Below are 15,288 nucleotides of genomic sequence, written 5' to 3' on the forward strand. Positions count from 1 at the left end.
AACTCATGGGCTGTTGGAAGAGTGTGAGGCAGCCCTAGGCGGAACACTGCTCTGGGCCTGTCTGGCAGGCAGTGAAAGGGAGCTCTGAAAGGGTCAACCAGTTTCCCCGAGAAAGTTAATTGTATCACTGAACAAAGCTCAAGAAGATTTATTGGAACACAAAAATACCACCCCACCCCCGCCCCCAGCAAGGTACAGGTTATAGTCTGATGATCTTTCAAAAATTACTAGATGTGTAAAGGAGCAGGAAAGCACCCTAGGAAATGAGAAAATGATCCCTTAGAACTGACCCAGAGCTAACACACAGAGTTTCCAGAAAACCAGTTAATGTAACTGGTGTTCTGTGTTCAAAGAGTTAAGTAGGACCTGGAAAATAAAAAATGTTCAGTCTTCTAGAAATTAAAATGAAATGCATAACTATGAAGGAGACCACAGCCACGTCTGGGGGTTCCATATAAGAGAATTCAAACAGGCTAGGATCCAGAATATTTGGAAAAAAATTGGTCTTTACTGAACTAGTACAGACTTTCCCTGTCATTATTCCCTAAACAACACCCTATAGCAACTATTTGCATAGCGTTTATATTAGATGAGGTATTGTAAGTAATCTGGAGGTGATCTGAAGTTTATTGGGAGGCTGTGTGGGGTTATATGCAAACTCAACACCATTTTATAGAAGAGTTAAGGGAGTCCTTGGATTTGAGTTTATGTCAGAGATCCTTAAGCCAGTCTCCTGCCACTACTAAGGGACATAATTGAACACCCGGGCACCTCATAACCAAGTCACTCAACACTTATGAGGAGGCAGCTAGAGGGAAGAAGGCGTGCTAGGTACAGAGGAGCAAAGATCAGGATGACAGCAGACTTCTTGCTGGGAGCAGTGGAAATCAGCAGTCAAGCCTTCAAGTCATGAGAGGAAGGCCTGAGAGGAGCAGCTGGGGCCAGTAAGCAGCATCCTGAAAGTCCTAAAAACGGGGAACAAACCTGTCATTCTAGAATTATATGCCCAGCAGAGATGTCTCTCACAAACAAGGGTGAAGTGAAGATGTTTTTAGACAAAGAAAGGCTGAAAGAATTCATTATCAGCAGACCTGCTCCCTCTCAAAACATGAAGGCCATCGTTTAGGCAACTAGAAAGTGGCACCAGGTGGAGATGCGAGTCTGCACCGGTAAAGGACCCCTGGGATGAGAGCTGCGTGGGAAAAGGGGGGTTCTTATTTAACTCTCTTAAAGATGATTGTGTACACTTTTTGGAGTCTGTACTATGTAAAATGTATAAAGACAATAGCGTGAAGGCTGAAGGGGAGAAGTGTTAGAATATTATTAAAATCTTTTTGTACATGAGGTGGTACGATATCGCTAGACTATTGACTGATACATTAAAGATCAATTTTTTAAAGCCCAAGGTAACCACTAAAATCATAAAACAAAGAGTTACAAATAATCATCCAACAAAGGAAATTAAATGGGATAATAAAAAATAATACAAGAGAAGTCAGAAAACAGGGGAAAAAACAGATGGGAGGAATAGGAAACAAGGTGACAGGCGCAGACCTCACAGGGCCAGTTAGATTTAGGTGTGATCAACACCCACACAGAAGGCAGAGAGGATCAGAGTGATTGAAGAAGCAAGGCCCACTTACGTGGTGTCTACAAGAAACCCATTAACTGTACAGACACAAATAGCTTAAAAGGGAAAAGGATGGAGATGGTTTCCCTGGCTTAAATTACTCCAGTCATAAGGAAGTGAGAGTGGCTGAACTAATATCAGGTTAGATTTCAGAGCAAAGAATTTTACCAAGGATAGAGAAGGCAATTTCTAAATGATAAAAGAGTTAATCAAGAGGATACAACAAATTTGAGCATTGATACACCTACTCACAGCTTCAAAATGCATGAAGCAAAAACTAAAGAATTAGACAAACAGTTACAAAGATTTTAATACCACTTTCTGAATAACTGATAGAATAATCAGAAAATCACCAGCTAACTAGAGCAAACTGGCCTCATTCTGGACCATAAAACTGTTCTCAAGATTCAAGTCATGGGGCTGGGGTTGTGGCTCAGTGGTAGAACACTTGCCTAGCATATGTGAGGCCCTTGGTTCGATCCTCAGCACCACATATAAAATAAAGATATTATGTGCAACTACAACTAAAAAATAAATATTTAAAAAACAAAGACTCAAGTCATGGACGGTATATTCTCTGACCACAGTGGAAATTAGAGTAGAATTAACAGAAAGAAGATTGTGAAGAGTCAGAAGACTCCCCCAAATATTTAGAAACTGATATACTTCTCAGTAACCCATAAATGAAACAAGAGATCAAAACAGAAGTTGGAAGGTACTTTGAATTGAATCTTCGTAGCCCCTCTGCCTGGTTTTAGTGAGTGAGGCTGGAGCACTGGTGGAAACCCAGGAGGCTCTCCGAACAACAGGGCTCAGTTGTCATTTAAGAATCTGAAAAAAAAAAAGAAAGAAAGAAAGAAACAATAAAGATCATAACAGAAATCAGTGTCAGTGAACTGGCCTATATTGGCAATCACAGTATAGAAAATCTTTAAGATCAATAAAATTAGTAAGCTGCTACCAAACCAGTCTAATAAGGAGAAAAAAGAAGCAAATTATTGGCAGGTGTCGTAGCGTACACCTATAATCTCAACGACTTGAGAGGCTGAGGCAGGAGGATTACAAGTTCAAGGCCAGCCTTGGCAATTTAGGGAGACCCTCAGCAACTTAGCAAGGCCCTGTATAAAAAAAAAAAAAGACCAAGGATGTAGTTCAGTGATAGAGAGCCCCTAGGTTCAGTCCCCAGTACCAAGGATGGAGGGTTGGAATGCAGATTACCAATATCCAGAGAGACAGAGACAGGAGATACACCAGGCAAGCCAAATAGTGACATTATTCTGAGTGAGGCGTTGGGGGCTGTTGAGTCTGCTCTGGGGCCTCCAGTGACTGCTCGCTGCCATCCTGTTGGTGACTGCCCAGCTGTTGCCTTTCAGGGCTTCCGTGGACTTGGGAGGCGGTAATGAATGTCTTAGAACTTTCTGTTCTTACCTCAATAAATGCCCCCTTGATTGTTGGCAAACTTTGGATTAATTTTCAGAGTTCTGTAAAAAGTAGATTTTGATAATTTGGGCGAGAGTTCTATTGCCATGCTGTCAGAACAATTCCTGTATTTCTTTGTAACATCGTAGTTGGAACGCTCCCTTCCAGCCTCCACCAAAGGTGAACTACGTTCAGGAAACTGGTTCTGGTAAACATCTCCATGAGAAGGACCCACGGCCCCAGCTGCAGGCTTCCCACACAGCTGGCCAGCATTCCTACTGGGTGTGTGCAGCTGTCCCTGGGCCCAGGCAGCTTCTGCTCCCTGAACACACATGCCCAAACCTCTTCTCAGAAGATCTTTTGCCATATATCATAAATCGCACATGATTCAAGCTAATCATATCCTATTGTTTGAAGATAGATAGAAGGTTATTACTTGTAGCTCTTTTTTGTTGTTCTTCTTTTTTGACTTTACGGAGAAGATCCTTTTGCTAGTTATTTATAGTTTAACTTTATATTTTTATTCTTTTTAAACATTTATTTTTTAGTTGTAGTTGGACACAGTAACTTTATTTCACTTATTTATTTTTAAGTGGTACTGGGGATTGAACCCCGGTTCTCGCATGTGCGAGGTGAGTGCTCTACCACTGAGCTACAAACCCCAGCCCCTATATTTTTATTTTATTTTATTTTTTTTAAAGAGAGAGTGAAAGAGGGGAGAGAGTGAGAGAGAGAGAGAAAGAGAATTTTTAATATTTATTTTTTAGTTCTCGGCGGACACAACATCTTTGTTGGTATGTGGTGCTGAGGATCGAACCCGGGCCGCACGCATGCCAGGCGAGCGCGCTACCCCTTGAGCCACATCCCCAGCCCCCTATATTTTTATTAAAAAAAAAAAAAATTTAAGCTGGGCACAGTGAGACATGCCACTAATTCTAGCTGTTCAGGAGGTTGAGACAGGAGGATTACATTTGAGAAAGACCCGGTCTCAAAGTAATTTTTTTAAAAGACCAAGTATGTAGCTCAGTGGTAGAGCAATTATCTGGCATGGACAAGGCCCTAGGCTCAATCCCAGGTAACACAACACACACACTCACACTCATACTTCCACTCACACACACTCACATTCTCACATGCAATTTTAATTATAATACCTCTTGTTCTGATGTGTGCTGGAAATCATAGGAATTAAGGAGATTTGAGGGCCTACTATGGTGATAGGGCTGTGAAAAAGAAATTTTTCTAATAGAAAATATATGTTCTGTTCTGTGGGTGCACTGAATTTAATTTGCAGAACTAGAATTAGTAATTCTCAGCATGCTTTGTACAGGTTAAGGATTCTTTATCCAAAGTGCTTGGAAGCAGATGTGTTTTGGATTTTGGAATATCTACATATACATCATGGCATTTCTTGGGGGTGGGACCCAATTCTAATCATGAAATTCATTTATGTTTTGTATATACCTTCTACATGTAGCCTTAGGGTAATTTTATGTGGTATTTTTATGCATGAAACAGCATTTCATGGTGTGAAGTGCTCCACTTGTAATGTCATCTTAGCACTTAAAAAGTTTTGGATTTTGGAGTATTTTGGACTTTAGGTTTTCAGATTAGGGATACTCAACCTGCATGTCCTTTCCCCAATCCCTGTATTTAGGGAAAGGACAAAGGAGAGGGCAGCATAGGTGAGTTCACTATTGTCACTTTAATATGGATGAGATAGATCATGGCTCCTACATTCAGGAAGTTCTTCCTGAGCGTCAGCTGTGCGCCAGGCACCGTGTGAGGCTCTGAGACACAGCTATGACTAAAGATACGCAGCCTGTGCCCTCCTGGAGCTCACAGGCAGGGAGGAAGTCAACCAGTATGTAAGCAGTAAACAGTGACATCCCATGACAACTGCTGAGAGGAGTGAAGGGGTGAGCTGCGGGATGAAGTGGCCTGGGGGTCTTCCTGAGGACGGGCGAGCTGGCTGGAACCTGGACCAAGAGAAAGATCCACCACGGAGAAGGACACAGACTGAGGGGGCTCAGCCACGTTGGGGAAAAACAGAGTGGGACGCAGGGACCGGGGAGGGGCAGAGAGGTAGCACCCGAACCCTGGGGCCTGGAGGCTATGGGGACGAGTTTGGGTTTATTCTAACACTAAGCAAAGCCACTGAAGGGTGGAGAAGAAGGAATTTGACTTGATTTATGCTTTAAAAGCAAATCACCGCGGCTACTGAGCAGAGAGCACTGTCGGGGGCAAGAGTGGAGATGGTCGCAGGTGCCCCGCGCCTCTGGCCTTTATCCCAGGGGAGGGGACGTCAGCCCAGGCCCCAGCACTGCGGGATGGGAACCTGTGGGAAGTCCTGGCAGGGCAAAGAGTTTGGTGCCAGAAATTCTGCATTTTAATACTGGCTCTTCCACTTACCAGCTGTGTGTGAGTGTCAGGTAATTTTACTCGTGAAGCTTCTCTGAGCCTCTCTTTACCTGTTTGTAACAAGAGAGGAATACCAGCTTCCAGCTTTCGTGTAGCAGAAGGCACATGGTAGTTAGTGGGCAGAAAGTACCTCATGATGGTCTCTCCGCACCCCCCCCCATGTCTTTTTGAGATATCACCGAGTGCTTAGGGCCTCTCTAAGTTACTGAGGCTGGCTTTAAACTTTTGATCCTCTTGCCTCAGCCTCCTGAGCTGCTGGGATTACAGGTGTGTGCCACCACATCCTGCTTTTTGATTGTCTTTTATGGGAATCCAGCAGATGGTTTTTGCTTTACTGGCCCCAAGATCTTCAGTTTGAAACAGAAAGCAGAGGTGGCTGCTTCTCGGTGAGCTTCCTGGGTGTGTGAATGTCCTGGTGCAGCCGTGGTCCCCGTCGTGGTGCTAGTGCTATTTGCTACTCGGTGCTGCATTCTTCAGAAGGACTGTGACGTTAGAGGGAATTGTACTCTTTTGGTAGCCACTTGAGCTCTTGTCTTTCTAATTTCAATTGCCTTCAAGGATTTAGGTGTGAGAAGCATTGACAGCATAGTGGTTGAGAGCTTTGGCCTTGGGGGTGTGGACAGACCTGGCCTCGAGTTCTCATTCTGTCATTGACCAACTTAAGCTAGGGCCTCTGTCTTCCGAGTCTTCTTTGAAATGAGGTGGGTGTGCTTGAGGTTTTGGTAAGGACTGGGACAGAGCCCTTATGGAGTAGCTGTGACGGCCTTTGATAGGACCGTGTATGTGAGATGGCTGGCAAGGTGCTTGGTGCCTAGTATGTTTTTTGAGTTTTTATTTTCATTTCTGTAATTAATTTTTCAAGTTGTCAAATAAGAACTGTATATATTATTTGCAACATAATGTTTAAATATGCATTTGTTCTGGAATGGCCCACTGAGCTAATCAACACACAAATTCTCTCATGTGAGAAAACTTCAAGTCCCTTCTATGAGTGAAGCACTCACCAGTCAGGCCTGGCCCCGGTTTCCGTTACCACTGCACTCAAGTGTTCTGACTGGCCTTGGCCACACCTGCGCCTTTCCATCTGCTGTTAAGGTGTGGACCAGCCAGCTCGTGACTTGCTGAGGGACCTGCCTAGTAGGAGGTACCACTCAAAGGTGCAAACGAAAACTGAGCATGTGCTCTGTTTCTGTTTTGCTGCTTTTTCATGTCGCAGGTGGACAATCAGCTCATTGGCACCACTCAGCCCTTCATGCTCTACGTGACTCCCCTGAGCAACGAGAACGAGGTCATCGAGACAGGCCCTGCAGTGCAGGTCAACTCAGTGAAGTCCCCCAGTAAGAGCGCACTGACCAACATCTACAAGGTAGGCTATGGGAGCTGGGGTGGTACCATGTGGGAAGGGATCTGCTGTCTCTCAGCCGCGTTTCAGAGCAGCAGTGCAGGCTACATGTGGAAGCCGTTCTGACGGGCTGGGGACAGGCATATGCAGGAACTCCTTTTCTTGGCACTTTATGTTCTCAGTTGTGTTCAGTGACCTTGCAGGTGACAGTTTGAAGGTTGGATCCACAGGGCCCAGCATCTTCTTTCATCAGACCGAAATCTCTGTAGGAATGTGTAGAATCTTCTAGATTAGTCAGATGTGGTATCAAAAAGAGAGTAATACAGAGATACTGGAAAGGAGCTCCAAGGGGTCTGACCTTGGGACACATGTCCTGTATCTAAGCTACCAGACTGTGTCCTAAAAGCAGACAAGACTGTTCAACAGTGATAAACTGTCTCTTGGAGCAGTCCCCAAATATCAGCCAGCTGCTATAGCAACAAACTGGAAAAGTGGGAGTTGAGCAAGATGTTGTTGCTTCCCATCTTCCTGTCCGTTTGTCACCAGTGTCTATGGGACCAAGCCTGCCTGGAGCCCTCAGCCACAAGCTACTTGTGCAGTTCCTTGTGCAAGCTACCATCCGTCTGAACAGACGACCACAAGGTTCTCATGGCACAGGGCATCTGGAGCTGTAATCTGATTCACAAGGCCAGATGCCCTGGGAGCCAAGCAACAGGATGGCGATTAATTATCCACTGAACATCTTCTGGGGTTTTTGATTAACTGTTACAAGGTAGAGAAAGATAAGCCAGAAATAATTTGGCACTTATTAAATCACATGGGTAAGGAAACCATGTCATGTCATTGGGCCTTTCTTTCTTTCTTTCTTTTTTTTAAATGAGACCCCATCTCACTATATTGCCCAGGCCTGGGCTCCGCCAATCTTCTTGCCTCAGCCTCCCCTATGGCTAGGAGACAGCAGGTACCACCATGCCTGGCTTCCTGAGGCCTTCTTAACTGAACAAGTACAAGTTCCCCAGGTGTTCACCCTGAAAACCCGAATTTCTTTCTTTCCAGCACCTGATGGTCACAGCCCAGAGGTTCACAGTACAGATTGAGGAAAAACTGCTCCTTAAGCTGCTCAGTTTCTTTGGCTACGACCAGGCAGAGTCAGGTAAAGTAAAATAGCCTGTACTTCTATCTGTCATTGGCCCACAGAGGGCATGTTTTAGTCTGTTTGTGAAAATAGGTGGCTCCTGGGTGCCCGCCAAGCTATTTTCTACTTTATAGCCTGAACTAGCAAGCAGGTGTTTGTGTCTCAACTGTTCCCTTTCATTGCTGGTTATCTGGGTTACGTCCATGAACTAGACAGCTGCTAGAGGGTCTTGGTGTCCTGGGATATCCTTGGTAAGCCACTGGGCAGCAGCACACTGTTCCTCTATGCTTGGTATTTTTTGTTTCTCTGCCCTAGGATAACAGAAACGATGTTATTTAGCAAACTACTGTGTCTCCTAACGTTTGCTCATTGAGCAGACTCAGGTCCAAGAATCCAAAATCCCTTCGGCAATTCCTTGGGCTTAGTTGAGGGAAAAAAAATTGGCTGGTCTTAATTCATTGACTTTTGACATCCATACCCATGTGTCTTACTGTAATTATAAAGGTTTCTAGTTACTTTACTCTCTTCTTTGGAGAAGGGAGTAAGATAAACTTGAAAAACAAATTCCCAGCAATAGTGCAGAATAATTTAGCTGTTGTCTCTCTATGCTAGGTTTCACATTCCAGTCTTCTCCTGCTTGTAGGTGGATACTTCAGGGCTGTATATACAGCTTAGAAAGATGCCAGTAATGCTCAGCCTTTTGAAACCTAAATTAAACATTGAGCCTGAAGAAATGATAAGAAAAAGACTGTGTGTCTGCCCCTGTTGACTTGAGGGGAAATGTATCTGGAAGTGTGTACCTACATGTACACGATGCAAGGGGAATATATTTTGTTCTTTTTATCCTGGATTTAGAATCAAGCTTGAAGAGTATTTGGGATTGGCTGGGGATATAGCTCGATGGTAGAGGGTATACTTAGTATGTTTGAGGCCCGGGGTTCAGTCCTCCACATCACAAAAAGGAAAAAGGTTTCAAGAGTAAGAACAGTCAGGACTTTTCAATGCTGTGTTTTCTACCTTGAGTTGGGGCTCCAGTGTTTACTTATATTCAACAGCCCCTTGAAAGCCTGCTGGTCAGGTATCCATTCTGTTTTGATACCTTCTTGAGAAGTTTTACTTTAAATTTGACTGTTCATGCTTTACTTTCTTTTTTTTTTTTTTTTCAGTTGTAGATGGATACAATATCTTTATCCATTCATTCATTCATTTTATGTGGTGTTGAGGATTGAACCCAGGTCTCACACCTGCGAGGCAAGTGCTCTACCATTGAGCTACAGCCCCAGCCTGGTCGTGCTTTTCTTAAAAGTTGCCATAATGAGTTTCTTCCTTTCTTCATCTGCCCCCCGCTTTTCTCTTTCCTTCTTTGTTCCTTTCTTTCTGTACCGTGGATTGAACGCCGGTGTATCACTGAGCTACACAGCCAGCCCTTTTATTAAAATTTTTTATTTTGATATTTGTGTTATAATTGTGGCACTTTGATGAATATTCATAGTAGAGAGTAAAGGACTGAAATTAGGTTTTGCTGTGTTAATAATAACAAAAACAACAAACATTTGTTTAGAGTTACACCATGTAGATCAATATCTAGTTGAAAAGCTTCAATGTTTACCTTCTCAAAATTTATGACTTTGCTACAAAATAAAAGGCACTCGGTCATTTAAAAAAAAATTATTTTGAGACAAGGTCTCACTAAGTTGCTGAGGCTGGCCTTGAACTTGTGACACTTCTGCCTCAGCCTCCTAAGTTGCTGGGATCACAGGCGTGCACCACCTTGCCTGACTGCTGTAGTAAGTTTCTCGGCAAATATTGAATAATAGGCGTAGACTTTTGTAAAGAGTCCTCTCTGCCTTCACTGGAGCACCTCCGGGCCTTCCAATGCAACTGTGTCCCCCAGCGCAGGTTGGCAGGACCTGTTACATACAGTACTGCTTATCTGTACATAGAACTAATAATAGGCCATGCTGTAAATTTGCTTGCTCCGTAGATTGGTGTAGTCTCCCTGGTTTTCTTTTAAAGGTGCCCGAAGCCAAGGGGAAACAGGCTGCCTCAGTGGATGTGGGGGTGGCCTCGGGCAGACAGCTCATTGCTGTGTTCAGCCTCTATCAGTTTTTACTTCATGGGGTAGTAAATTAAAAAGCCTGCCTTATCCTGTTTAAGGGAGCGTCCACCACTGGGGGAGGGTTCTGTTTACAGTGACGCTAGTTGTTTATGGCCTCAGCCCTGTTATTTTTCAGGCTCAATGTTTCATTCAGGTTCATTATTTAATTGGTGATATTATTCATTTTGATTCAGTGGTACTGTACACCAAATTCTTATTACATATCACATTTTGAAATAAATTCAGATAATCTTAATGACGGTTAATACCAACAGTAGTTGTAGAAAGCCTGTGCCCAGCAAACACACCTGTGACTTTTGATTTTCCCACCTGGATTATTTTTCCAAAGACGGTATCTGCCAGATGGCAAAGTCACAGGTTAGAAGATTGAGATCACCTACTTTTTTGATAAATAACATGAATCAGATCTGCTTTTACAAAGAAATGCCATCAAGATACTGCATTCTGCATAAACTAAGAGATGGTTTACATTTTGGGATGAATTTTTTCAATACCATACAAGTATTTGAACCATGAGACTAAAGAGATTGGTTTTTAAATTCTGCCTTTAAACCAGAGGTGGAAAAGTATGATGAAAACCTCCATGAAAAGACGGCCGAGCAGGGGGGAACGCCAACGCGATACTACTTTGAAAACCTCAAGATCAGCATCCCCCAGATCAAGCTGAGTGTGTTCACTTCCAACAAACTGCCACTGGACCTTAAGGTGAGCCAGCTTGGGGTACTGTCTCAACACTTCCTTCGGGGTAGACGAACGTGTTGGCTGTTATGCTGTTTCTTTTTTTCTTTTTGTAGTTGTTGATAGACCTTTATTTTACTTATTTATATGTGGTGCTGAGAATTGAACCCAGTGCCTCACACATGCCAGGCAAGTGTGCTACTGCTGAGCCCCAGCCCCCAGCCCTGTGGGTTTTCTTTTTATAGATCATTTATTGACTCATACCCATGTCTGTTTTCTGGTTTAATGTCTGAATGTGACTTTGCTAAAGATCAAGGAATAACTGGAGAGAACAAACACAGGGTGGTGTGAAAGCCCTCTGCTCTCTGTGCAGCTCCTGACTTACTGCAGAGATGGAGAAGCTCCCCTCCTAGAGGTGCCCCCAGACTTGAGAAGAACAAAACCCAAGACAAGACAATATCTTCTTTCTGTGTCCAGGACCTGACCACCCTCCTCTTAGTAATCCGCCTCTTCTTGGGGGTTTGTCACTAGGAATGTCTGCCCGCTTTGAGGAGGACTCAGCTGTGTTCTCACTGGGATGTGTCCACGCCCCACCACTGACTACATCAAGATGAGAGGCTCCTGCCAACCATCTTGATGTGTATTTGACAGATACAGCCTGAGCACCAACTTCATTTTCAGCAATGAAATACACTTTAAGTAGGGAGGGAGCTAGGATTCAAAGCCCAGCCTATCTGACTGGTCTTAATTTTTTTCCTTCACTATACTGTGCTGCTCCCTAGAACATCAGGAATCAGAGAATTTTAGGCCTGTGAGTCCTCAATGGTGTCCCTGCTTGATAGGGAAATGGAAGTTCAAGCTGCAAGCGAGGCAGTGGTAGGAGTAGGAATGGAATCAGGTGAACGTCAGGCAGTCTCCCCTGAGCTGGCAGCTTGGCCTGCCTCCCTGCAGCTTGCACGCCCTGGGCCTATTGTCAAGACCTCCCTCGTCCCACTGAACACCAGCTGAAACACCACCGCCTCGTGTTGCCTCCTCCGATGCTGCAGCAGGCCCATCTCTCTCTGAACAGGGACAGGTGGAGGGCCGAGCAAAGTAAAATTCATTTGGAGTCATGGATCCAGGTGCTGCATGGCTGTGCTGGCTGTGCTCAGGTGGCAGTGCCACAGAGCTGGGGTGTGAGGGCACGTGCCTTATGAGAGGGAAGCCTTTGCTCAGCTCCGCCAGTTGTTGTCACAGGGGAACGTGAACCCAGAGTTGCCAGATCTTCATATTTTTAAAGAGAAGCTAGAAATCTGGATTTTTATGTGGAATCTCCTGGTTTTAAACGTTGGCAACCAATTCAGGTTTATTTTTTCTTAAACCTTGTGGGCCTGACAAAACACATGTGTGGGCCTTGTGTGGCCTGCAGTCTGTCTACTTAAAACTTCTACAGTAGGCCTGTAGGTGGTGAGACAGTAGTCTGGTCCACATCAGCATGTGTTTGGATGAGGATAGGGCAACGGTGGCTGTTCACTGAGGTGGTACACGGGAGTGCTGCACAAGAGCAGAGAGACTCTTCCTGGGACCAGTGCAGGGTGCCCTGCTGTTCTTATTGCCTGGAGGCTGAGTTTGCTTTAATTTCATGTTTCCCAGGAGACCAAAGGTACTTATAATTAGCCTGGGAGTGAGGGGAAACCCATGGGAAAACCACTGTCTTGCTAATATCCACAAGTATCCACTTGACTTGCGTGACCTTCGGAATGGGTTGTTTGATAAAGTGTATTCTCCCAGAATACTTGGCACTTGCCCAACAAACCAGTGTTAAGCATTTCCTGCAAGTCAAGGACTTCTTGTTTTTAAAATACTCCTACTAAGAAACATAGACACCTAACTGTTATTTCTAACCTGCCCCAGGTTGACAAAAGCAGTAGGATTTTCTACAGCAAATAGCTCCAGCCCCCAGCTGCGCGGTACTGATGCTGCCTGCCCTGGCTTACATGAGCTGGAAACCCTGCAGGTTGAACGTTGCCCTGGCACCCTGTTGCAGGAACATTTTCAAAATACATTTTCAAATCATTGTTAAACAAATTAAATGGCACAGCCATTTGAGAGGGTAAGGACCTGCAGAGTGCGGTAAGAGAACGTTTCCACCAGGGCACTTGGAGCGGGGACTTCAGCCTTGAACTCACGGCTTGTGGAAGTCACCGTCTGACTGTGTCTTGAGTTCTTCTCATGGAGTCTGGGACTCATAATGTCATTTGTGCAGAGTTTCCTAACAGAGTAATAGCCTTTCATTAGTAGCTCTTAGAAAGGGCAGTGTACTCTTTGATGAATATATAATCACTAAAAGTACATACTCAGGAAATGGAGTCCTCTCCTGAGCAGGAATCACAAGAGGCTGACTAAAAGGTAACCATGTCTTTGGTGTTGAAGGAATAATTATCTCAATTCCCCCGACTCCCGGCCAGAAGCGAGGCTGTCAGAAGTCCCTGAGGGGAATCTCTTCAGGTTTACACTGAGGGTACATTGTTGCGGATAGAGTGTCTGTTCAGAGGGACTGGAAGCAGTTTCACATCTGCTATCTCAATTGGATTCAGAAACTCTGTGATGAGGAGGGGGAGGTGGGAGTTCCATTTCACAAACGCAGAGACAAAAGCACCGTGCGCTCCCCCAGCCCGGAGCTCCATTACTCTCCCCAGTTGCATGTTAGAGAGTGGCATAGTAGTACCAAAAAATGCCAGGTAGCTTATATGTGTGTTTTTGGTTTCTTTAAAGATCAAAAGAGGTCAGGAGCCTTTAAAATGTTTCACAAGGTGGCCACAGAAGTCCCTTTCCCATTTAGAGCATTCGAGTATTACAGAAGAAGGTCTTTAATTGAGCAATCTAGTTTGGAAGGAAACCCACATTTTAATGGTCAGAGCAAGAGGGTGGGGGTCAGGGGGAATTTCAAACAAAGACACTATTTAAAAAGCCTAGAACTGTCTTCTCAAAGGCTTGAAATAATTTGTTGGGAAACTTCAGACCCTTTACTTTTTTCCTCCCCTCCCTAAATAAAAACCAGATTTGTTAAAGGGTAAAAAGATCCAGTATTGTTAATTGTATTTCAGAAAGTGCCAGAGAGGGAAATATCCCTGTAGTTTTAAACATGGTCCCAAGAGGGAAATAGGCAAATACCCTGCTCCACATAAACAGTTTCTCTGTACCATAAATAAACCTTTAAAGAATGAATTCCAGACAGTTTTGTTTAGTGCAGGATAAACTGAGAAAAGAAAGGACCTGGCCCAAGGATAGCTTGTGATCTGAGACCTTGTGGACAGGTATTTCTTCTTTTGACTGAAATGTTTCTGGAAGCCTTAGCAGTTTTTGTCTGGGGAGGTAGGGAGGCAGTTTCTTCTTTTTATTAGGAACTTATGTGCACAGGCTTGCTTCCTCCAGAATCCATTTTACAACAGGAAACTGCTACTTGATTGAGTAAGCATCAGCGTTGTGTACGACTGCATTTGATGAGTCTTTTGTTTACTACCAGAAAGAGCTCTGTTTGACTGTTTATTCCCCTTTCTTCTCTCCTACTTTGACCAGATCAACCTGAAGGTGGCAGAATAATTCACACCAATAGGCTGCTTCTCAGCCTTCCAAAAATGGGGAGGCCTGAGGCCGAGCAGCAGGCCACTAGATAAGGGTGTTTTTCCTGGTTCCGATGAAGCACCTCAGTCATCCAGGGAGGAGATGTTGTCTGTCCTGAGAGCTTTGGCCGCTCAATCGAGCTCTTAGGGTCTTTCCACCGTGCATGGTTCTTCCTCAGTGTTTGGTTGCATCCATGAAGCTGGGGTTAAAAGGAAACACAGCAGCCTCCTACCTCGGGCCACTGCTCACCCACACCGCCCCTCCTGAGAGGGCGACAGTGTCAGAGGGCTGCCAAGCAGAGCACCAGAGCCGGCGTCGGAGCTGCTTTTCCCCACACGCGCGACCTGGGCTCTGAGCAGAGCAGTTCAGCTTGCTGAGGCCTCATTTCTCCCCTGGTGACATGAGGATAGTGTGGCCTCTCAGGTCATCAGCACTTGCCGTGAGGCAGGGCCGAGTGGCTGCATGAATGGCAGAAAGTTTTCAGGAGAAATAATAGAGCCTTCTGGCTTTCCTGCTTGTCCCTAAGAGGTGGCTACCGTGTGGAAAGGGGCACATGTGAGTCCAGACCTAGCAACTCTGGCTGCATGACTCCAGGTTGTCCACTTGTCCTCAGTTGTAGTTTTGCAAAAGATGGGGGGCTGAACTGGCCACTTGGGGCTACTCTTAGTTCCTAAAATGTTTCATTCTGAAATTATTTATTAGGAGGTTATTAGTGATCTCTTAGGGAACCAAACCCCGTGGGCTTTCTTCTGTCCTCATTGTTGGCTCCTCAGCCGCTCAGTGTCTCGCCTCCTGTTCTTGACATCTGTGCCCCGGTTCTCTTCCTCTCGGCTCGTCGAGTCTCCGTCTTTCACCGATTTCCTTTACTCTTTCTCCTCCTAACCCATATGATAAAGGGACAGTTTTTTCTCTGTGAAGTATCTGGTGATATCACTTGTCCA

The 15,288-nt window shown here is 44.8% G+C and overlaps 1 protein-coding gene across 2 annotated transcripts in view; it reads left to right on the forward strand.

Annotated features, from left to right (window-relative positions):
• The window catches only part of Vps13d (vacuolar protein sorting 13 homolog D), a 244,841-nt gene that overhangs the window by 147,479 nt on the left and 82,074 nt on the right, over positions 1-15,288 (forward strand). For both annotated transcript variants that reach the window (XM_026397870.2, XM_077791173.1), the window contains 3 exons: positions 6,687-6,836; positions 7,869-7,965; positions 10,623-10,771. In XM_026397870.2, the coding sequence (XP_026253655.2) occupies positions 6,687-6,836; positions 7,869-7,965; positions 10,623-10,771 (396 nt within the window). The remainder of the gene's footprint in view (positions 1-6,686; positions 6,837-7,868; positions 7,966-10,622; positions 10,772-15,288) is intronic.

Source organism: Urocitellus parryii, chromosome 11 (assembly GCF_045843805.1).
Source record: "Urocitellus parryii isolate mUroPar1 chromosome 11, mUroPar1.hap1, whole genome shotgun sequence".
Lineage (NCBI taxonomy): Eukaryota > Metazoa > Chordata > Mammalia > Rodentia > Sciuridae > Urocitellus > Urocitellus parryii.